Genomic DNA, 17987 nt, shown 5'->3' on the forward strand with positions numbered 1-17987 from the left:
TTAAATGTGGAAATACTAACTTGTTCAGAACCTTAGCGAGTTCTTTATAAATACGTAATTCTTCCTTTAAACATACAGTTTATTTCCCAGTACAAATTCTTCGTTATTCTGTACTTAAGGCTGAAAAGCCTCATCATTCTCTGAGTCTGAAATGCCTTTAAGAGACTACAGTCATTTACTGCGATCAGCAAATTCTGGAAACTGAGTCAAAGATTATGTTCTGCACGTGAAAGCAAGCTGCTGCAAACTCTGCAGGGGGTTGTGTGCGTGTGCATGTGACCATTTAGTCAATTGTAGATTGGAAAGCTTCATTATTCCTTCTTTTTTTTTCCTGGCCTTTGATTCTGATTGTTATGCAGTCTTCTGTTTTCCTGAAACCAGAACTGCTTCTGCCCATTTTTGTCTCACTACCTCTCTTGTTTGTGGCCTTTGGCAACTAGACCGTACTGTCTTTGTAAAGCAATCGCTGCCCCATGCCTGTTTGTAGTGGCAACTAATGCTGTTTTGAGCTTATGAACATATCATTTATATTGAGTATGCATCTCTGTTATGTGGAAAACTGAGCTGGAGGCTGTGATTCCTGTTTCGGTCTTCCTCCTAACCTCGTAGTAATACTCTTGATGACACAAACTAAATAAAGAAAGGAATGTCTATGTCTATCTATTTGTCAGCCATAAATAGGCAATGTATTAGTCAAATCCTCAGAAGTGAATAGGAACATTTCTGAACCCTGGTGTCTCCATAATATATGTAGATGTTTGCTGTGGAGTTCTCTGACATTTTTTTGTTAGCTGAGAGGTGTCCTATGATATTTATGTTGACTCGATCAATATTTGGCAACAGAGGATAAAAATAAGATTGGATGTAAAGTGGGAAGCTTTTTCACAGAGGAATTGTCTTCCTATAGATATGATATTACAAAAATATGAATAACTTAAACTGTTAAGCATAAATAAGGAAAAACTAATTTAAAAGGGTCTATTGTCAGAATTTCAGAAAGATGTATTTTAATATCTTCAAAATATGATGTTCTTAAAAATATATCTGCTGCTAAGTCCAAAGTAGTCTGAAATCCAATGTCCAAAGCTTACTTTACATACAGACACAGCATTGTTTTCATCAAGACTTCAGGATAATGAGAGACCCAATACATCATCTGAATGCGGCGACAAAATATATCTGCCGCTGAGATTTTTGGTGTGTTGAAGAGTGATGTTTTATATAGTTACAGGCGTATTTGACTTTAAAGTCATTGTTGGAAATGAAGAAGTAAGAGCAGCATTATGTTTTCCTAGCACCTAGCACTTTGAGGGAAACAGAGAGCAGGTTCAAGCTTCTTTGCTTTGCTTTTGTAAGGCCAGGGTAAGGCTAGGGGCTCTTTGCCCCCTCTAGTCTTACCTAGAGCACATCAATAGGAAACAGGTGAAAGGAAGTGGGGTCAGCCAATAGGGCCAAGGCACTGTCGTTGGTGAAATAAGCTTTTGCCCCTAAAGAGAATTAACTTCCTTGTAGGAGGAAAAGAGAAGTTATTTTGAGTCTACTGTAATTTCTCCCTTGGATTCATCCAGGAGTGGGATGGCTTGATCTGTCTGATCGGAAGATTAGCTCTGAAACAGGATCCTGGGTTTAGTTTGCCTTTATTTTCATGTATTTGTTAGTACTATTCTGTTTTATATTAATCTGGTTTTGTTGAATGATTTCACAACCTTGCAAGTACAGAAGCACCATCTTTAAAACTAATGGAAGTTGGTGAGTGACCTAAAATAAATATAAAGTGCTTGCCTAGAAGACATTTAACAACTGTACATCCCTGAACTTCAGACAAACAGTGGAAAAGTGATGACATTTTAAACTTGGTCCCAGTCCAAAGCATCCCTGTTTTTCAAACTGATCTTCAATCATATTCTGTTACTAGTAACAGCAACAAAGCCCTACAGTATGTTTGCACAGTGCAGGAATTAACAGAGAACTTGGCCTAAACTTTTGCTTGTAGAAATGGTGAAGATCTTTTTACAAGGGCGTTCTGTTTGCTCCCCATCTTGTGTGGGTGTATGTATGGCAGTGGGGATAAATACCCAGTCTCTCTATAAGCTCTACTCTAACCAAGCTTTGATGCTTATCAATGTGATTTTGTAATAAAAAATTGTGATTCCTCCATTACACGCTTGAGATGCGAGCTGTAAACCTAACTGTAAAAAATAAGAGCCAAGCACATAAGCATATTTATTAAAAATGATATGTTTTTTTAGTGGCCCTCTACTTTTTAAGGTTTTGATTACCACAACAGCAGGAAGCATACCTTTTGCTCAGGGACTCTCCTGCAAATAGAAAAACAGTATAGAAATTTATATATGTACAGTCAGAACCTGGAAACAGGAGGAGAAAAAAATGTGAAATTTTGGGTCTAAGGTGTGATTTAAATGCTAATCATTAAATTTAGCTTTTCTGTTTACCTCTGTCTCACAAAACTCTGCTATTCTCTAGGGCAGAAATCCATACAGACTAGCTGTGATATTCTGATATTCAGGTAATTGTGCCATTACGTAACTTGATATATGTGCACAAATATGGGAAAGAAAACAGCAAAATAATAGTGTGTGCAAGCAGGTAGGAAGGCTAGGCAGAGATGTAGATAAGATACGTTGTTGGCACAGTTAGTGAGAGAAAGGAAATTGTCAGGCTGTGTCTCCTGGCTGCTGCTGCTGCCTGGGAAATGCGTGTCACCACCACCACAGCACGAGCTGCTGCGATGAGAAGGATGCAGCACCCCTCTGTATCCCTGCTCTGCTCGGTGCTGTTGTCCCCGAGGTGCCATTGTCCCAAACAGGAGTGTTTTTAAGATGTTGTTGTCTGCATTGCCTTCTCCTCCCCCACCCAAACAGCAACAAAAAAATCTCAGACCTGGTTTGTAGCGATGAGGTTGGTTTGTTTTCTTTTTTCCTCTGTTGCTGTAAGATTTTGGGATGATCCAACAGTGTATTTACTAGATTTGCAAGGTTGTGTTCAAAGGGGAATTCTGCTGCTGCCACAAAACCAGCATTTTATGGTATCCTGACCTGACCCCTTACTGAATGTATTGCATCAGGTCTGAATCATTTTGTCGCAGGAGTACAGCAGCCTATTCCTTTCATAGGAATAGTTTCTTCTATTGCTTGCTGTTAGCTTAATAACCTTTTGCAACTTGAGCTGTGCTTTCTGCCAGATTCTTTTTTTATAGCTTCCCCTGAGGATTGGCCATGAGCTGAGTATGTAAGAGACCACTGAACAAGAAGAAAAATCCTCCCGAGATCTTAGCTGAACAACTCTATTTCAGTAATAAAAACAACTGTGTTTGATAAGCCATTAACATAGAGCAAATGTTTAAAGGACAGAATGCTAAATACTTGTTCGTAAACCTAAGCCTTTATTACCAGCACTGTAACAGTTATAAAAGAATATGATCCCTTTCTGAGCCTCGCAGTCTACCTGCATCCCCCTATTAATTTGAAGTGCTGCTGGATGGGCTTTGTGTTATAGAACTAATCCCTAAGGCTCCTTGATTATGAGCATGTGCAGAGCAGCTGAAGGTACGGTTGTGCCTGTAGAGCTAACACACAGAGACTTGGCTTGCAATGCCATGTTTGTGCATGTGTTCTGACAACTGAGAAGGGTACAGGGAGCCTGCCTGCCTTGCTGACTTATCTGATGTTTTCTTGCTTCTGTCTCAGCAGCATTCAGGATAATCCCTTCAACACGACAGCTTTAGCAGAGTAAGTGAACGCTTTAAAGATGTCCTTATTTTTAAATAAGAATGATGAGTTTAGTTACTGTAGAGAATAATTGTATGTGAGAAGTCCCAAGCTATCTGTCATTTATTTGGATTCAGTTTTCTGTAATCTAACTATATTATTGACTGTATGTTAAGGATTGCATGAAACAGCTACCTTTACATGCTCTGTGACCATTTAGCAGTGAAATACCTTTCTGTGAGCATATGTTTGCACAACACACATGTTTAAATGCATGATTTTCAGTGTAGGATCCATCTCCTGTGAAAATATTGCTCATTTCTGGTACTGATGATCATGGCAAACACGAGTATGTCAGTTTTCTAAGAACACATGATCTGTACTTCCTGTGAGCATTATTAGAAAAAAAAATTATTTGCAAATATTTTGAAAAAACCACAACCCTGTCCATTATTTAGGCAGACCAAGTAGTAAATATGTCATTTCTTTTTGATCAATTCCATAAACTAATTAGAAGGCCTTTCAAATATATCATGATCATAAGAATATATATGTTTATTTTTGCTGTTGTTTTGCAGAGACAACAGGCCAGGACAAGGGAGGACATTAGAAAGTTAGAAAGGCAAAGGCTTTAGGAACTGTTACAAATAAAATGTTCTTTGTTTTATTTCAGTCTGAACCACTTCAATCTTGGTGTTCTCTACATTATTATTTTGCATGCTTTTGATTGTTTCAAAAGCTTCTAGGAAAGATTTTTCAGCAGTAATGCACCAAACAGTTTCTCAGGAAATTATTTATAGGTTTGTTTGTATACTAGGTACATTTTACACGGGTAAAATATTAATAATTTAGAAAAAACCCCACACTTAGCTCGACAGTAAGCTTTTTGCCCAAGTGTTGTGGGGAAAGGATATGTTCTGAAACGAGGCCAAGTAGTAATCATCTGAGCCATCCCTAAATATTGTCAAAATCCCTGCAGGAAAAGTAACGTTTCAGAGGGATCAAAATAATTTCCCTCCCATACACTGTTTTGCTTTATTTGCTTACATTACCCTGCTTTATTTTATCTTTTAACTTAGTCACTATTTTTGCGTGATTGTGGCAGATACGGAAAGATTTAAGAGAAGCTAATAAATCGTTACATCTTTTCCTTTATTATCTTCTTGTGTGCCTATTAAGTGGCGAAATGTGGTCTGTAAAATTGTGTAATGCTTTCATTTCACAGAAGAATAACCACATTAAAGACAGTACTTTTTTCTTATTTTTTCTCCCTCCTTTTCCTCTGCCCCTAAGCACATCCATTGTTTCCTATAGAGATTCCCCTGGAGCGGCCTCTGTGTCTGCTTCATCCTTGAGTTTTCCTGGGACTTGAAGATGATGGCCTTTCCCTGTGGTGCTTCATGTGACATTAAGACAAAGGCCAGGATGGCATAAAAGCTGATTGTGTAGTGGCAGCACTGCCCCTGGGGAAAGGGAGAGGGGTGCAGACTGAGCTATGCCGAGCTGAGGGGCAGCAGCGTAGCAGAGCTGGGGCTGGGCCAGGCATTGGTGAAGGGTGAATCTGCTGGTGCTGTTCCTGTGTCAGGGGCTTTAATTTTTAATCTTAACATTCCAAACATAGAAGTAGAAACATGCTTTTCAAAAATAAAGCGAGTCAACATTGACGTCTAAAAAGCATCGTCCAAATGAACAGTGACATCTGAAAAGCATTGTCCAAAAGAACAAACTTGATTTCCAGTGTTGATTTCCCTAAATCCTGTTTAGATCCTGCCCCCAAAGCCTGTTTTTGAGAGCTGCTGAGGATACACAATTCTTACTGGATTGAGCACTGGTTGTTTGTGCTGGCCATTTCTGAAAATAGGTTACTTTTTTTTAGCGGAATAAAGAGAGAGCTTGCAATGCAATTTTAGCATTCCTATTTGACAATTTCTGTCTTTACTTCTGGCAAAGACTAAATCAGGGCTTCCTGAGTGATATAAAATCAGTTATACAGTGCTTCCAGGAGCATTTGTCCAGACAAGGCAATAGCCAGGGGCTACTAAGCTTCCAGCAAGCCATGCATGCAGCCTGGTTTAGAAGTTGTTCTTGTGAACATCTTAAAGGTCAAGTCAGCAAAGGGAGCAATTTTCAAGTTGTACTGAAATGGCTCCTGAGGAAAGGTGAAAATGGAAGAAAGTTAAAAAAGCTAATCCCATTAAACCAGAGATGCTTGGAAGAAACATAAAGAGGCAGTACTATAGAGTCAGAGCAGCAGTCCACCTAGACTGGGATCCCATCTCTGACCTGACTTTGGCCAGTAGTGCATGTACTTACTTTTAAGAGAGATATGCATCAGTCAGTAGTTAGATTGAGCATTGAAGGAGAAGGATTCACATCACTGATTTTGCCAAAAGACATACTTGCTACCTAATGTAAGTTCCAGCCCATATGGATTTATGAAAGTGTTTGGTGTGTTCTGTGATATTTTAGGAATGGGTGAGATGCTGCTCCAGTTTTTGGGTTGATGGGAACTCTCTCTACTACGTGGCTACAAGCTTTCACAAAACTTATCAAACTCTTCTATCTCCTTCTGTCTGTTAAGAGAAAGACTAGTGGCAAGAACACATGAGCTACGTTTCTTAAAGAAGCCAAGCTAAAAACTCTCTGTGCTTTAACAGTGGATGTTTGTGTTATACCATGAATTCATCTTTTTAAAGGTCGTGCTATTGCCTTAGACTCAGGCAATCTTGTGTGAGTGAGCTTTCTTGGTTAATATTTATTCTTAAACAGAGAAAAAAACCTGTTAAAAAGTTCAGTGTGTTACTTTTGAATTTCCTCTCAATCTTTTTATTACATGGTGGACCTAGTCTTCTCTGATGCATTATTGCTTATTTTTCCTATCTTACTGCTATCTCGTTCTTCAAATACATTTGTTATGCTTATTTATGTTGTTTATACGTTGTTTTATTACTTTTATCAGTTGCTGGATGCTAAGTTAGGATCTCTGCTTCTCGAGATCACCTTATTACAGCCAACTCAGGAAAAGCAACCCCCCAGGGCACTTCTCTAAATTGAGGAATGTGCACACGTAGACCTTCCTGTTGTAGCTGTGCTCAGCCATCTATCGTCTGTCCAGAGAGTGTTCCTGATCACAAGAATGGTCTTTCAGGACCAAAGGCTGCCAAGTGTGGCAACTGGTGAGAAGAGGGAGAAAGAAAATCTGTTAGCGGAGCTGCTTCCTCCCACTGCTCTTCCTGTGACGGGAGGGAGAATTTGTCCTTTTAGGGGGTTCCTGGCCCTTGTTGCCTTCGGATTGGCCCATGCTGCACAGCATGCCTGGTGGCATCCTATCCTGCTCTCGTGTTTGCACTGAGAGCTCTCTCCATCCAGTTCTTTCCTTAACACAGTCTCCTCACAGTCTATTTTTTTTATTGTGTGTTTTTCCATCTGAAATTTCCTACCATGTTTTCCATCCGGGCTCCAGTTTCCTTTTGTACTGTGCTTCCTTTTTCATACCCCCGCTATGTCCTGTCCTCACACCTTGCTGGTGTCAGAGACCCATAAGGTAATTGGTGATAGACCAGAGGGGATGGTGTGACTGGCATCCGGCAGCAAAGTTCTACAGTGAGTGTATCATTTTGAACATCAACCTCTGTCTTCCGTCTGTTATCCCACTTTGTTTTGTGAGGAGAACTGCACCCGTTGCAGGAATTTTGTGTGACTAGAGGAACTGCCAGTGTAGTTAGGTGTTTCAGTGGTGAGCAGCAAATGCTTTCATTCATATGCTGATGTATTCAGGAAGTGTAAACACTTGAGTGTCCCTTTAAATATTTTCTGCTGCAGTCTGGATTTGATAAGGATACCAGCAGGAGACTGGTGGGGAATAGGACTATATTAAAAACCTTGTCATCAAATTGCATCACAGAGCTATGAATTTATCACTTAATGTGCTCTATCTTGAGAGGGGCATTTCTTCTGAAAATTTATCAAGTCAGCGGAAGTACAGGCTGCTTCGCCCATAATGAAGAGATTCCTCGCCCAGCAAACTTCAAATGATCCTGGCCTGCTTAGTCTCTGTGTCCTGTGAGTATGAACAGAGGGTGAGGAGAGGGCCAAGACTTGTCCCCAGCAATAATACTTAGAAAGGGCATAAGCGTATTTATTAGATGTGTATACGCTTACATGTATGTTTTATTTGAAGAAAGACTGCGCATAGGCTTTGCAGTTATATCATTCTGCAAAGTTCAGCCATGCTGCACAATATAGCGTTCAACACTGACTGATTGGCATATTTATCCAGACTTCTCGTTTGATTAGGCAGCCTTAAGACAATTTTGCTTTTTGTAACTTAAGGGGATGTAATTGATTATGATTCTTCAGGCATGTTTTAAGATTCTGCTAGTTCACTTTTTAGGGCTAATGATCACTTTATAATTAATTTTGGGATTCTTTTCCGTGCTGCACAAAGAATGACTGCTCTACTTGGTTAATATTTTTGTGAGTCTAGGAGAAAAACACCCTTAGTTATTTGTGTCTTGTTCAGTTTTAGTTTTTTTTTTAATGTGAAGTATCCTGTTAAGCAATTCAAATACAGAATGTCTTGTAATTTTCCTTTAATTTTTACGGCAGCATCTGAATTCCTTCTCATAATTATTTCCATCTGTCTGAAAATGACTTACTAAATTGTGTGTGCTTAACATGTCAAATCCTCTTCTTCCTCTGAGATTTCAACTGTCATGGAGTACCTATGGCATTAAATGACCCTATCTAAGGTATGAGAAGAAGTGTGTTTATACTTTGAGCTGCACTGCCGTGTTATTAAAAGCTAAATTTCTGCAGCTGGCAGAAAATCAGCAATTATTTTGTATCCATTTTCAAGGTGTGATGGAGATTCAGACTCTGTGCAAGAAGATCAAGCAGCCAGTTCCAGTCCCAGGTATTCTACTGCAAATTTTGTCTGGAATCAGTTGGCAACAAAAAAAAGCCATAAGGGTGCTTCTGTTAAACCATTGGAAAGATACATTTATTCTCAAGGGAACACTAATTACTGTTTTTATTATATAGCTAAATATATTATAGTCTGTGTTATTAACTTCTACTACTTTCATTCTGATGCAGTTCTGATGTTAATACAATGAGTTTTACTGTACAACAGCTGGTACAAAGTAGTAATAAGTGGAGTTTTGCAATTATGCAAGGATACGCTCATGGATGACTGTCTCTGGAAAAAAAAAAAGCCTTCAAATTGTAATTTAACTGAAATATTCTTGAGGCACATGTCTCTCATGGCTATGTTAATTTATGTTCATTGCTAGAGGATGCAACTTAACCTTTCAGAAATATTTATGATCAGATGATACCTTAAAATTAGCAACACTTCTGTACATTGTTGAAATGCCCGTGGGATATAAAGCACCCTACCCTGTAACTATAACAACTGCCTTGGAGCACATTTGCAGAAGGCATGGGCAGCAATAGTGTTAACTCCACAGGCACCCTGTGAGCATCCATCTGGATGCTGATGGTCTACAGATGGAAAGTGAGTTTGGCAGCTGAGAATCCTTAGGAGAAAATGTTGAATTAACAAGTTAGGCTTTCTAAAAAAATCTTAAAGCAGTTGAATTCAGTAGCCTTTGATTCCCTCATTTATGGAGGTTTCCTACCAGGAGAGAGGTCATCTGTGAGCTAAGCACTAAGATTTTACCAACAGAAGCTAACATCTGAAATTACACCAGCAAACTAAGCAACAGCCAGGGATTTCAGAGCAGTAATGCTGATCTGTTCATCCTGCCAACTAAGAAGGCAGCTTCACATTCTGCATTGCGGTAACTTTCTTTATGGTGACAGGGAGACGCTCACAGTGGAAGGCACTAGAGCAGTCCAAGATTGGATCAATTGGGTGTGGATAAGAGTAGCAAGGTCTTCTTAGGACAGGTTGTTCTCTGTAGGCTACGTGGAGACTGAAGATACCTGCTCCAGATTCGGTGGTTACCTGAGCATCCATAAGCAAAAGTATCTGTTTAAACACTCTGCTTTTATACAGGAAGATGTTCCCCCCGAAACTGGGAGCACACAATAGTTCTGCCTTTCCACCCAAACACATCTCTGGCTGTTCGAACCCTACTCTGTATGCTGACCTCCCTCACTTTGTCCAAAAGCCCTCAGAAAGAGAGACCATCAGAAGGCAAATGTGACTATAGAGAGGAGTTATTTTATGTGATGATGTTTTGTGAGATTGGGAAGGGTCTTCCCCATGAAAAAGCCTGCTTCAGACTTTATTTGGAGAATATGAATTATAGGATTGAAGCCAAAGAGTGTCTGGTCTTATTTAAATCTCTCTACAGTGAATGTGTAATAGCCATAATTTTTGCTTGGGAATTGACAATAAACAGTAGCCCCTCAGATTCATTTTACTAACATATGCAGTGTTTAGTGTGTAGACTACTCAACTTGGTAAAATTGAAATGCCGTGAATAGCTGAGAACTCATTACTATTCTTCCTTCATAATGTTTTGACAGGTATCTGAAGTCCTGCCTGATGCATTTCATTTTTATTTTCTTACAGAGATGATGATAACAAAGAAAATTATCCGGACAACGCTGCTGCCTTAGATTGTTGTCTTAGATCTGCTGTCTTAGAGGAAAAGCAGCTGCCTTTGCAAGATACTCAGCAGCACAAGCAGCAGACTGTAACTGACTACGTTCTAAGGTCTGAAATGGGCAACTTAAAGCTGAGAAAGCCTAAGCCCATTGCAAAGCTAGAAAATGGAAAAAGCCATGAGGAAAGTCAGGTAAAGAACTAAACTCGCCAAGAACAAGTTTATAGTACAGTGTCTGAGCAAACATAACTTTTGAAATGCAAAGTGAGACTACTTGGTAATCCATAATGTGACTGAGAATCCACAAATCTACCCCAATTATTAGGGACCAGGAGATCTGGAACCCTCCAGTGACAACAGACGATATCTTTCAGCCAGGGAATTGAAAAGAGGGGTGTGTTACAACTGCTAGCAGAAGTGAGTGGATAGCAAAGCTGAGATTGTGCAAATATCTCTCTTTAGATTTTCTGTGACTGCTTGCACCAAAGAGAAAAGTCTTGGTAGCTGTATCACTTGATTAGAATTTTTCTGCTTTGTTTGTTTGACTGTAGATCTCTTGCATTGGTATTTTGGCTGCCAATAGAGAGATTTCATGCTTTCCCTTTATGTTACTTTCTGTTTCTTTCTCACCTTTAAACAATAAATGTCTTCCAGTGCAGATTCTGGTACTGGTGCTCATGCCCACAGGCTTTCCCAGTTGAGCTGAGGGGAGCAGAACTGCAGAACTGTAACTTTTCTAAGGGCAATAAAAGAAGTCTAGAAATAAAGAAGCTTCTGCTGATCTCTGTGGAGGTGCCTTGCTGCATAGACTCCAGAGAAGGCTTTCCAGCAGCTGCTGATATGCTGAAAGTGCCCCTGTTCTCCCCTGATGTCATGTTTCCCGAGTCATGTTTCATGCGCAGTTTAAGGGATAGAGCTCTGGTCTAGGTTTAACCTCTCAGCTAGGAGTATTCTCATAACCGAGACAGTTGATATTAACATTGATAGTTTGTTGGCCTTTTGGAGGCACAGGGCCTGAGAGATGTCTGCATTCACATCTATTCTTTTATATAGAATGTATTTGGCTATTTTCTGTCTCTCTTCTGTTCCTGTTTGAGTTTAGAAATATGCAGAGTGCTTTCTGAAGTGCTTTGAACCCATTGAAGACAGAAATTATTTCGGTTCATTTTTTCCGATCTAGAATAGGAACTAATCATTTAGAATGGCATGTCTTACCTTCTAAGTGAGGAATATCCTTTTGAATACCAGAAGAAAAAGTGGAAGCAAATGGCATTCCAGTGGTATTATCATAGTTTCTTTCAGACTACCAACGTCAACTCCTGCCCTGGTCTTCTTGCTTATTTTCCCTGGAGTTTATCCCTGAGAGGAAGTAAGAACTGCTGATTTTTCTTTTTAACTGTATTGTGTTACTAGGAAATGTTATTTAGGCTGCAGGGAGATGAGGTGTGGATGTTTATCAGCAGCTAAAGAAAAAAAAAATAGGAAATTTTGCCCAATGAATAGCAAGTGGAGGTGTATCAGGAAGACAAGTCATGAAGAGGTCATAAACAGGGCAAGATTTGTCTTGCAGATGATCTGTTGCTCTTTCAGCTACTTCTGAGTCTCCTGTCTCCCTGCTCCCTGTGAATGTTGTGCCTGTATTGCTCACCCAGTGAAAGTTAACACAGCACAGATTTGCTGCTCCATGGTATTTTGCATGCCTGAAGTAGTTAACTGCACTGGTAGCAACTGCTGCTCTCTATCTTGAAGCTGAAAGCAAAGTGCTGCTGTGCTGTTGCTAGTTGGTGTTGTTTACATGTATATGGAAGGATGTTATTATCTGGAAAAGTGGGCCAGACAGATGCTTTGAAACACTGTGCAACTGCATGTACCCTCCTTTTGTGAAACGCCTTGCCTCCAAGCCACTCAATAAGACAAAGGATGTACTCAGAGGTGGCTGATGTTGAGCTGACAGTCATATCTGAGTACATGCATTTATGAAAGAAAAGCATGATGCACTGCACATGGTGATTAAGCTGTTCATTCTTGTTTTCCCGAGTTCATTGGTAGAGTGCTTTTTCAACAGTTTCCTCACTTCCCCTACCTGACTTCTCTGTGGCATAAGAAAGAGACAGTGACGATATTGCAGTGACAGTATCTCTTTTAAAGGTGTTTATCTAATAAAGAAATGTTTGCTACACGCTCCTATGCATTATAAGCCTATGAGTTGCTTTTTCAGAAAACTGTCCCTTTGCAATCAGAATAGGCTATTGGGAGATAAATAAGTTTGCTAAATGTGTCGTACAGATTGAAATCTGCTTGGATGGGATCCAGTTTTGTGTGCCTTTCTACTAGTGAGAATCCAGGGGATTTCCATTGTGGAAAAGTCACTGGAAAGGGAACAGTCCTCCGGTGTTCAAGTTGATGAAAGATCAACTTGATCAGCTTGGGGATTTTGAGCTTCAGAAGGTTCTCAGTCTGCTAAAGTGTGATTCACGTACCTCTGATTGTTTTGACACAAGTGTAGTACTGTGGTCATGTACCCTGGGTCTTGATGAAGAAAACGTTATTACAGCTACAGTGATAATTAACCGGACCAAGTCTAATAAAACTGCACTACCAAGGGACTTCAGTCGGCCACTTATGAGCTCATAAAATGTCACTAAAGTAAAGCTGTACCTTGGGTATCACATGCAGTTATTTCTTTTGGGGGCAAGAGCTGGATGTGAGGGAGGCTGTAAACCTTCCAAAGTGTGGGAAGAGAGGAAGGCTGCTGGAATGTGATTACACCGCTGCATTCCAGCTGTTTGATTTCATCTTTCCTATGGTTTCATGAGCTGCTTTGGTAATTCTGTGATGTTAATCTGTAGAAAATCGAATTAATTAGGATTTATTTGACTTCAAGAGGTAAGGAAGCATATGCTTAGAACATACTCTGGGGAGCCAGTGTGAGAACAGATGGTGAGGAATGGAAAGTCTGCTTTCCTTTCCTAATGCTTTCTCCCGTCACTCACCTTTGATGCTTAGTCACGAGTATAGATTATTAAATAAGTCATCCTCAAATTCCTTATTGATAGTGAGACATACTTACAAAATTACACTAAACAGGCTAGCTAACAGGTAGAGATAATAATATTTCATTTTCATGCTCATATTATCAAGATAAACAATTATAAAAGTGAAATGATGGCCTGACAATCAATGCCTAGAGATTGGAATGCTGAAAACTGCTGTGTGAAACTTAATATTTTGATAATAAATTAAGTGGACAAATTGCATGGATTTCAAAGAACTTCCAGTAATTTGGTATTAAAATTGTGTTTTTAAATACACAGAAATAAACTAAACCCATAGCTGTTGTTAACACATTAGCTAGGCAAACACATGAACATGTCAAGCAGTCTGCAAATTCTACTTCAGTTTTTAGGGATACTCTGTTTATATTTTATCTCTATCTCCCATCATGGATTACATCTGTTCAATTCACTGTCCATTAGTTGTATCTGCTTATTTACCTTTACGGACTGGCATTTTCAGGAGAGGTAGGAGGCACTTCTGCTCAGAACACTAGTCCTGGCTATTTTCTGTATTGACACAGGACCATGAGGTGTGCCAGGGCTGTGGTCCCAAATGCTGGTATAATATATTGCATGGTACTTGCATTTAAAGAGAGGTGGAAATATTTTTGTGTGGATAAATCATATGAAGGATGAAAGGCACTTTTTGGAGTTCAAGAACTGTTTAAACTGCTGTGTAAACACAGCGAAGGTTTGTATGCTTGCACTGTAATTCTGATGTTCTGGCAGAGATGAGTTATGAGGTGCTGTGATTATTTTAAGGAAAACAGATTTTTAACAATATTTAACTTGTGATATAGAAGCTGATTTATGTCAACGCTTGTGTATCCATGATGGTAATGTTTGGCAGCTTCCAAGGCAATGTATTATTTTGTGTACCAAACAAATATCATAGTAGTTATTATACAGCATTGAGTCTTCTCAGCACTGACTGGACATTTCACTCTTCACAGGCTGCTTACCAGGTGCAGCCTCATTGTAGAAGCTTCATCCTCTGTAGTAAAGAAGAAACGAAAAAACAATAGGAGACAGCATTATACTGTTGTGTGTCTTTGACACGACAGAAATGGGTTTCATAGCTCTTAAGAAATAGAAGTTCCATCAAGGGTGTTTCCCTAGGGTTACTCTTTAACATCCCAATGACATAATGTATGACAACAACAAAAGAAAAAAAAAAAAAAGGATAAACGAAAAACCAAAATGCACCCAATTCCTCAAGCATCAAGCCTGCAAGTGGCTGCTTATTACCAGCATATATTCTGGTCCTTAGCTTTCCCTTTCATGTAGCAGACAGCTTCTTGAATGGCCATGTTCTCTCTGCTGATACTGGAGATGGGTATTTGTTGGAGAAGAGGCTTCTGCTGAAGCAACTTTAATGCAGGTTTGACTTTTCACTTTAACTGAACTGACTTTCTTTGACTGATTAACTTCAATAGTACAACACCGAGAAGGCTTCAGCCATAATATATGCTTGCTTAACTTGAAATGTGTTTGTTTCACTCCTTTGCATAGCACCCGAGTTTTCTTTTTACCTGTATTGATGGCTTTTGTGATCAACTTCTGAAGCTAAGCCTGATCAGGTATAAGAAAAATGGTTCAATCTTACAAATCTTATTTAAGTGAACTGCTTTTGTCAGCCAAAACTTTTCTGATGATGCCCAATTAATAAAATACTACTGACATGTGAGTAAACAATTTCAACTTAAATGTGAACGTATACATAAGCAAAAAGACCTCAAGCTCTGTATCTAACCTCTTAGCTCAGAAGCTGACATCTGTTACCTAACTAATAAACAGAAAATAGGTTGCAGTGTGCTTTGATTTTAAAAAATGCTTTATAGTGAAAGAAGATACCACAATGTTTAGAATCTTTTCTAGTCTGTGTTTTCCAGTTGTTTCCAGATTATTACCAAAAAATAACAAAGAACCACAATCAGCATCCAGTCTCATGGAGCGTTTTTTTCTCAAAGCAAAATATTCCACTAAGGCTGATTGGAACTGACAGGGCATTCAGTATTTTTCTCTTTTTGCTTTGTGCAGGAGCTGGAGAGTGCATTGCCGGGCCTCTCAGAGTGGCAGGGGAAGGCTGGATCCTCATCTAATGACTGTGCACAGAACGTGACTTTCAGGTGCCAGGAAGCAGTTGTGAGATTTCAGCCCAGGTAAGCTCTGGAATAAGACAGTGCATTTCATTTCTGATTAACTGTAGGAAAGGCTTATTCATTTGATGCCTTTTGTATAAAATATTCAGTCTCCTGGCTTCATTGGCAGTTGTGTTTTTTATTTATATGCCTAGAACTGTTTAGAGAAAATGAAAAGGATGAAGATAAGAATGCAAATTTCATCATTCTTTAAAACCCTTACATATCAAGCTGGAAGAACATCCTCATTTCATAAACTTCAGTTCTTCTCTGCCAAGTTTCAAAAATACCTTGGCACTACTTTTATTTTCCCCCAGTGCTGACTTGCCTCACTCTTTCTCAGAGCTGTATTCTCGCTAAGAAATGGCAATGGGAATCCACACACCTGATTTTAACATGGGTATGCATTTACTTATAATTTAGACCCTGGATGCTGTGATAACTGTACTTCCAGCACTGTGTAGGGTATGGGGTGTTCAGGTCAGGCACTAACTGAGTGTTGATGGCAGGTAACACAGCTGATCATGAAGTAACTCAGCTCTGGTAATTGTTCACAGAATCATAGAATCATTAAGATTGGAAAAGACCTCTTGGATCATCCAGTCCAACAGAATTCACACTTCCTCATCCCATCCTTTATGGCTGTGCAAAAGGCTGGAAATGAATTTTCAACTTGCCCAACTGACACAATCTACTGGTCAGAGTGTGTCCTAAGGATATTTAGCTCTTAGGACAGGCTAGGACTGTGCAAATAAGATTGTGGTCTTCAGAGCCATCAGTTTTTGGGTTGCTAACTTACAAATTTCCCATGCTCAGGTGTTGATTTCACCCTGCTTTGCTGTGCACATAGAGTTTCAGGTAGGTAAGCCAGGTCTCTGCTCTTTGTTCTCTGTATGTCAGCCTTGGTGCTGTGTGGTAGAAGCTGTGGCTGTCTTTGGAGGGACTGGAGCAGCAGCTGTTCATCCTGGGCATACTCAGTTGTTGAGGGCACAGCCAGAATGCCATTCCCTCCAAGGTCTGTTTTAGTTACAGTTAGTAGTGACAGTTGCATCCCAGCTGCAGTTCTGTGGTCAGTGTGAAGTGAACTGGTTGCCTTCACCACACCTTTTAATTGGCAGTAGTGTAAATAGTATTAATTTGTGCTTGAAAAGGAAGCTTTAGCAGAATGACCAAGCATTTAAATAGCTTTCACAAAGAACTGCTTTCGTCTTCCAATGCTTGTATCTGCAGTTGAAACACTGCAGAGTCCTGCATCTCAGAAAGTGTTTCTACTTAATCCCAGCGAAGGAAGCTTCAAGTTTTTTTCATGCTAGGACAATACCACATGGATTTCTTGTAAAGAAGAGCATAGTGAGTTTGATACCAGTTACATCTACCTAGTGGCTCTGCTGGTAGGAGTTCTGTGTATGACATAGTGAAGAACAGAACAGGCAATGTAAGAGAGAAAATCTACAGAAATACAATTCATAAGTGTGTTGATTGCTACTTTGGGGGGTACATTAATTTTACGATAATCACTGAAAGAGGGAGGGAGAATTTTTAGTGAGATTTGAGGGAAATGGACAAGTAGACTTTGTGAAGAGGTTTACAGTCAGAAGAATGAGGGAATGCCATCTGTCCTTGGCTAAGCTTTACCTGACCTGTGAATCAAAGATTTTAATTTCCAGAGGTGCTTACCATGCATGATTTATGAACAACAGCATCAATTTAGAATGTGAAATGACATTTGCATGAGAGGAAACCTTTACATTTTATTACAAGAACATGAATTTCTAATACTATAGCTAGTGATTACATTGAATACTGCTCTAATCATTATGTGCAGTTTGGTTTGGATAAGAGTGTAATATAACCTGCACCTTTGGGAGATAAAAGTTATATGCAGGCCCCAGGAAAAAAATGTTACAATGAAGAGAATTACCTTTTTCTAACACACGATAGGGTAGCCACTGTGGAACAATACATGTGATTACAAAAAGCTGCTCTTACCGGTTGCCTTCTCAAAGGCAATCAGCAAAACTGGTGTCAATTGCAGAGCTGTGTATGCTGCTACCTGAATAGAGGATGGTGTTTTCTTCAGATGTTGGTACAAAGAGAAGGGTCTGAAACATGGGACTTCTGGGCAGTGGGAATGTCAGTGTTTCAGAGTTCCAAGTCAGTGTGGGAAGTGCCCTTTGGGGTTAAATTTTCTGCCAAAGAAAAATTCCTGAAAGTTCCCACTTTTCCCCATTCCCCAAATAAAATGAGAGTGGAGTGATAGTGTTTAGTAGGACTCAGCTGATCCTCGGCTTGGTCCCTAATTTCTGCAGGGGCCGTAGAGTGACAGTTGCTGTCATACGTATGACTGTTCTCCAGGAAAAATGGAAATGCTGGGAACCTTGGGCTGCCCTGGACCTTGAACTCAGCCAGAGTCTCTCAGAGTTTCTGTGCTCCCCTGAGAGAGACCAAGCTCTAGTGAAGCTTTCAGGATTTAAGATTTCAAGG

The 17987-nt window shown here is 39.7% G+C and overlaps 1 protein-coding gene across 5 annotated transcripts in view; it reads left to right on the forward strand.

Moving 5' to 3' along the window:
• Nucleotides 1–3607: 3607 nt before the first annotated feature.
• Nucleotides 3608–17987, forward strand: part of FAM13C (family with sequence similarity 13 member C) — a 50004-nt gene continuing 35624 nt past the window's right edge. For 2 of the 5 annotated variants that reach the window (XM_054071196.1, XM_009555433.2), the window contains exons 1-4: nt 3608–3749; nt 8587–8643; nt 10273–10498; nt 15403–15524. In XM_054071196.1, coding sequence (XP_053927171.1) covers nt 3685–3749; nt 8587–8643; nt 10273–10498; nt 15403–15524 — 470 coding nt within the window. In that variant the 5' untranslated portion in view covers nt 3608–3684. Of the gene's footprint in view, nt 3750–6143; nt 7791–8181; nt 8480–8586; nt 8644–10272; nt 10499–15402; nt 15525–17987 lie in introns of those variants that run through there. The other 3 variants (XM_054071197.1, XM_054071199.1, XM_054071198.1) reach the window with 3 other exon arrangements.

This window comes from Cuculus canorus, chromosome 7 (assembly GCF_017976375.1).
Source record: "Cuculus canorus isolate bCucCan1 chromosome 7, bCucCan1.pri, whole genome shotgun sequence".
NCBI lineage: Eukaryota > Metazoa > Chordata > Aves > Cuculiformes > Cuculidae > Cuculus > Cuculus canorus.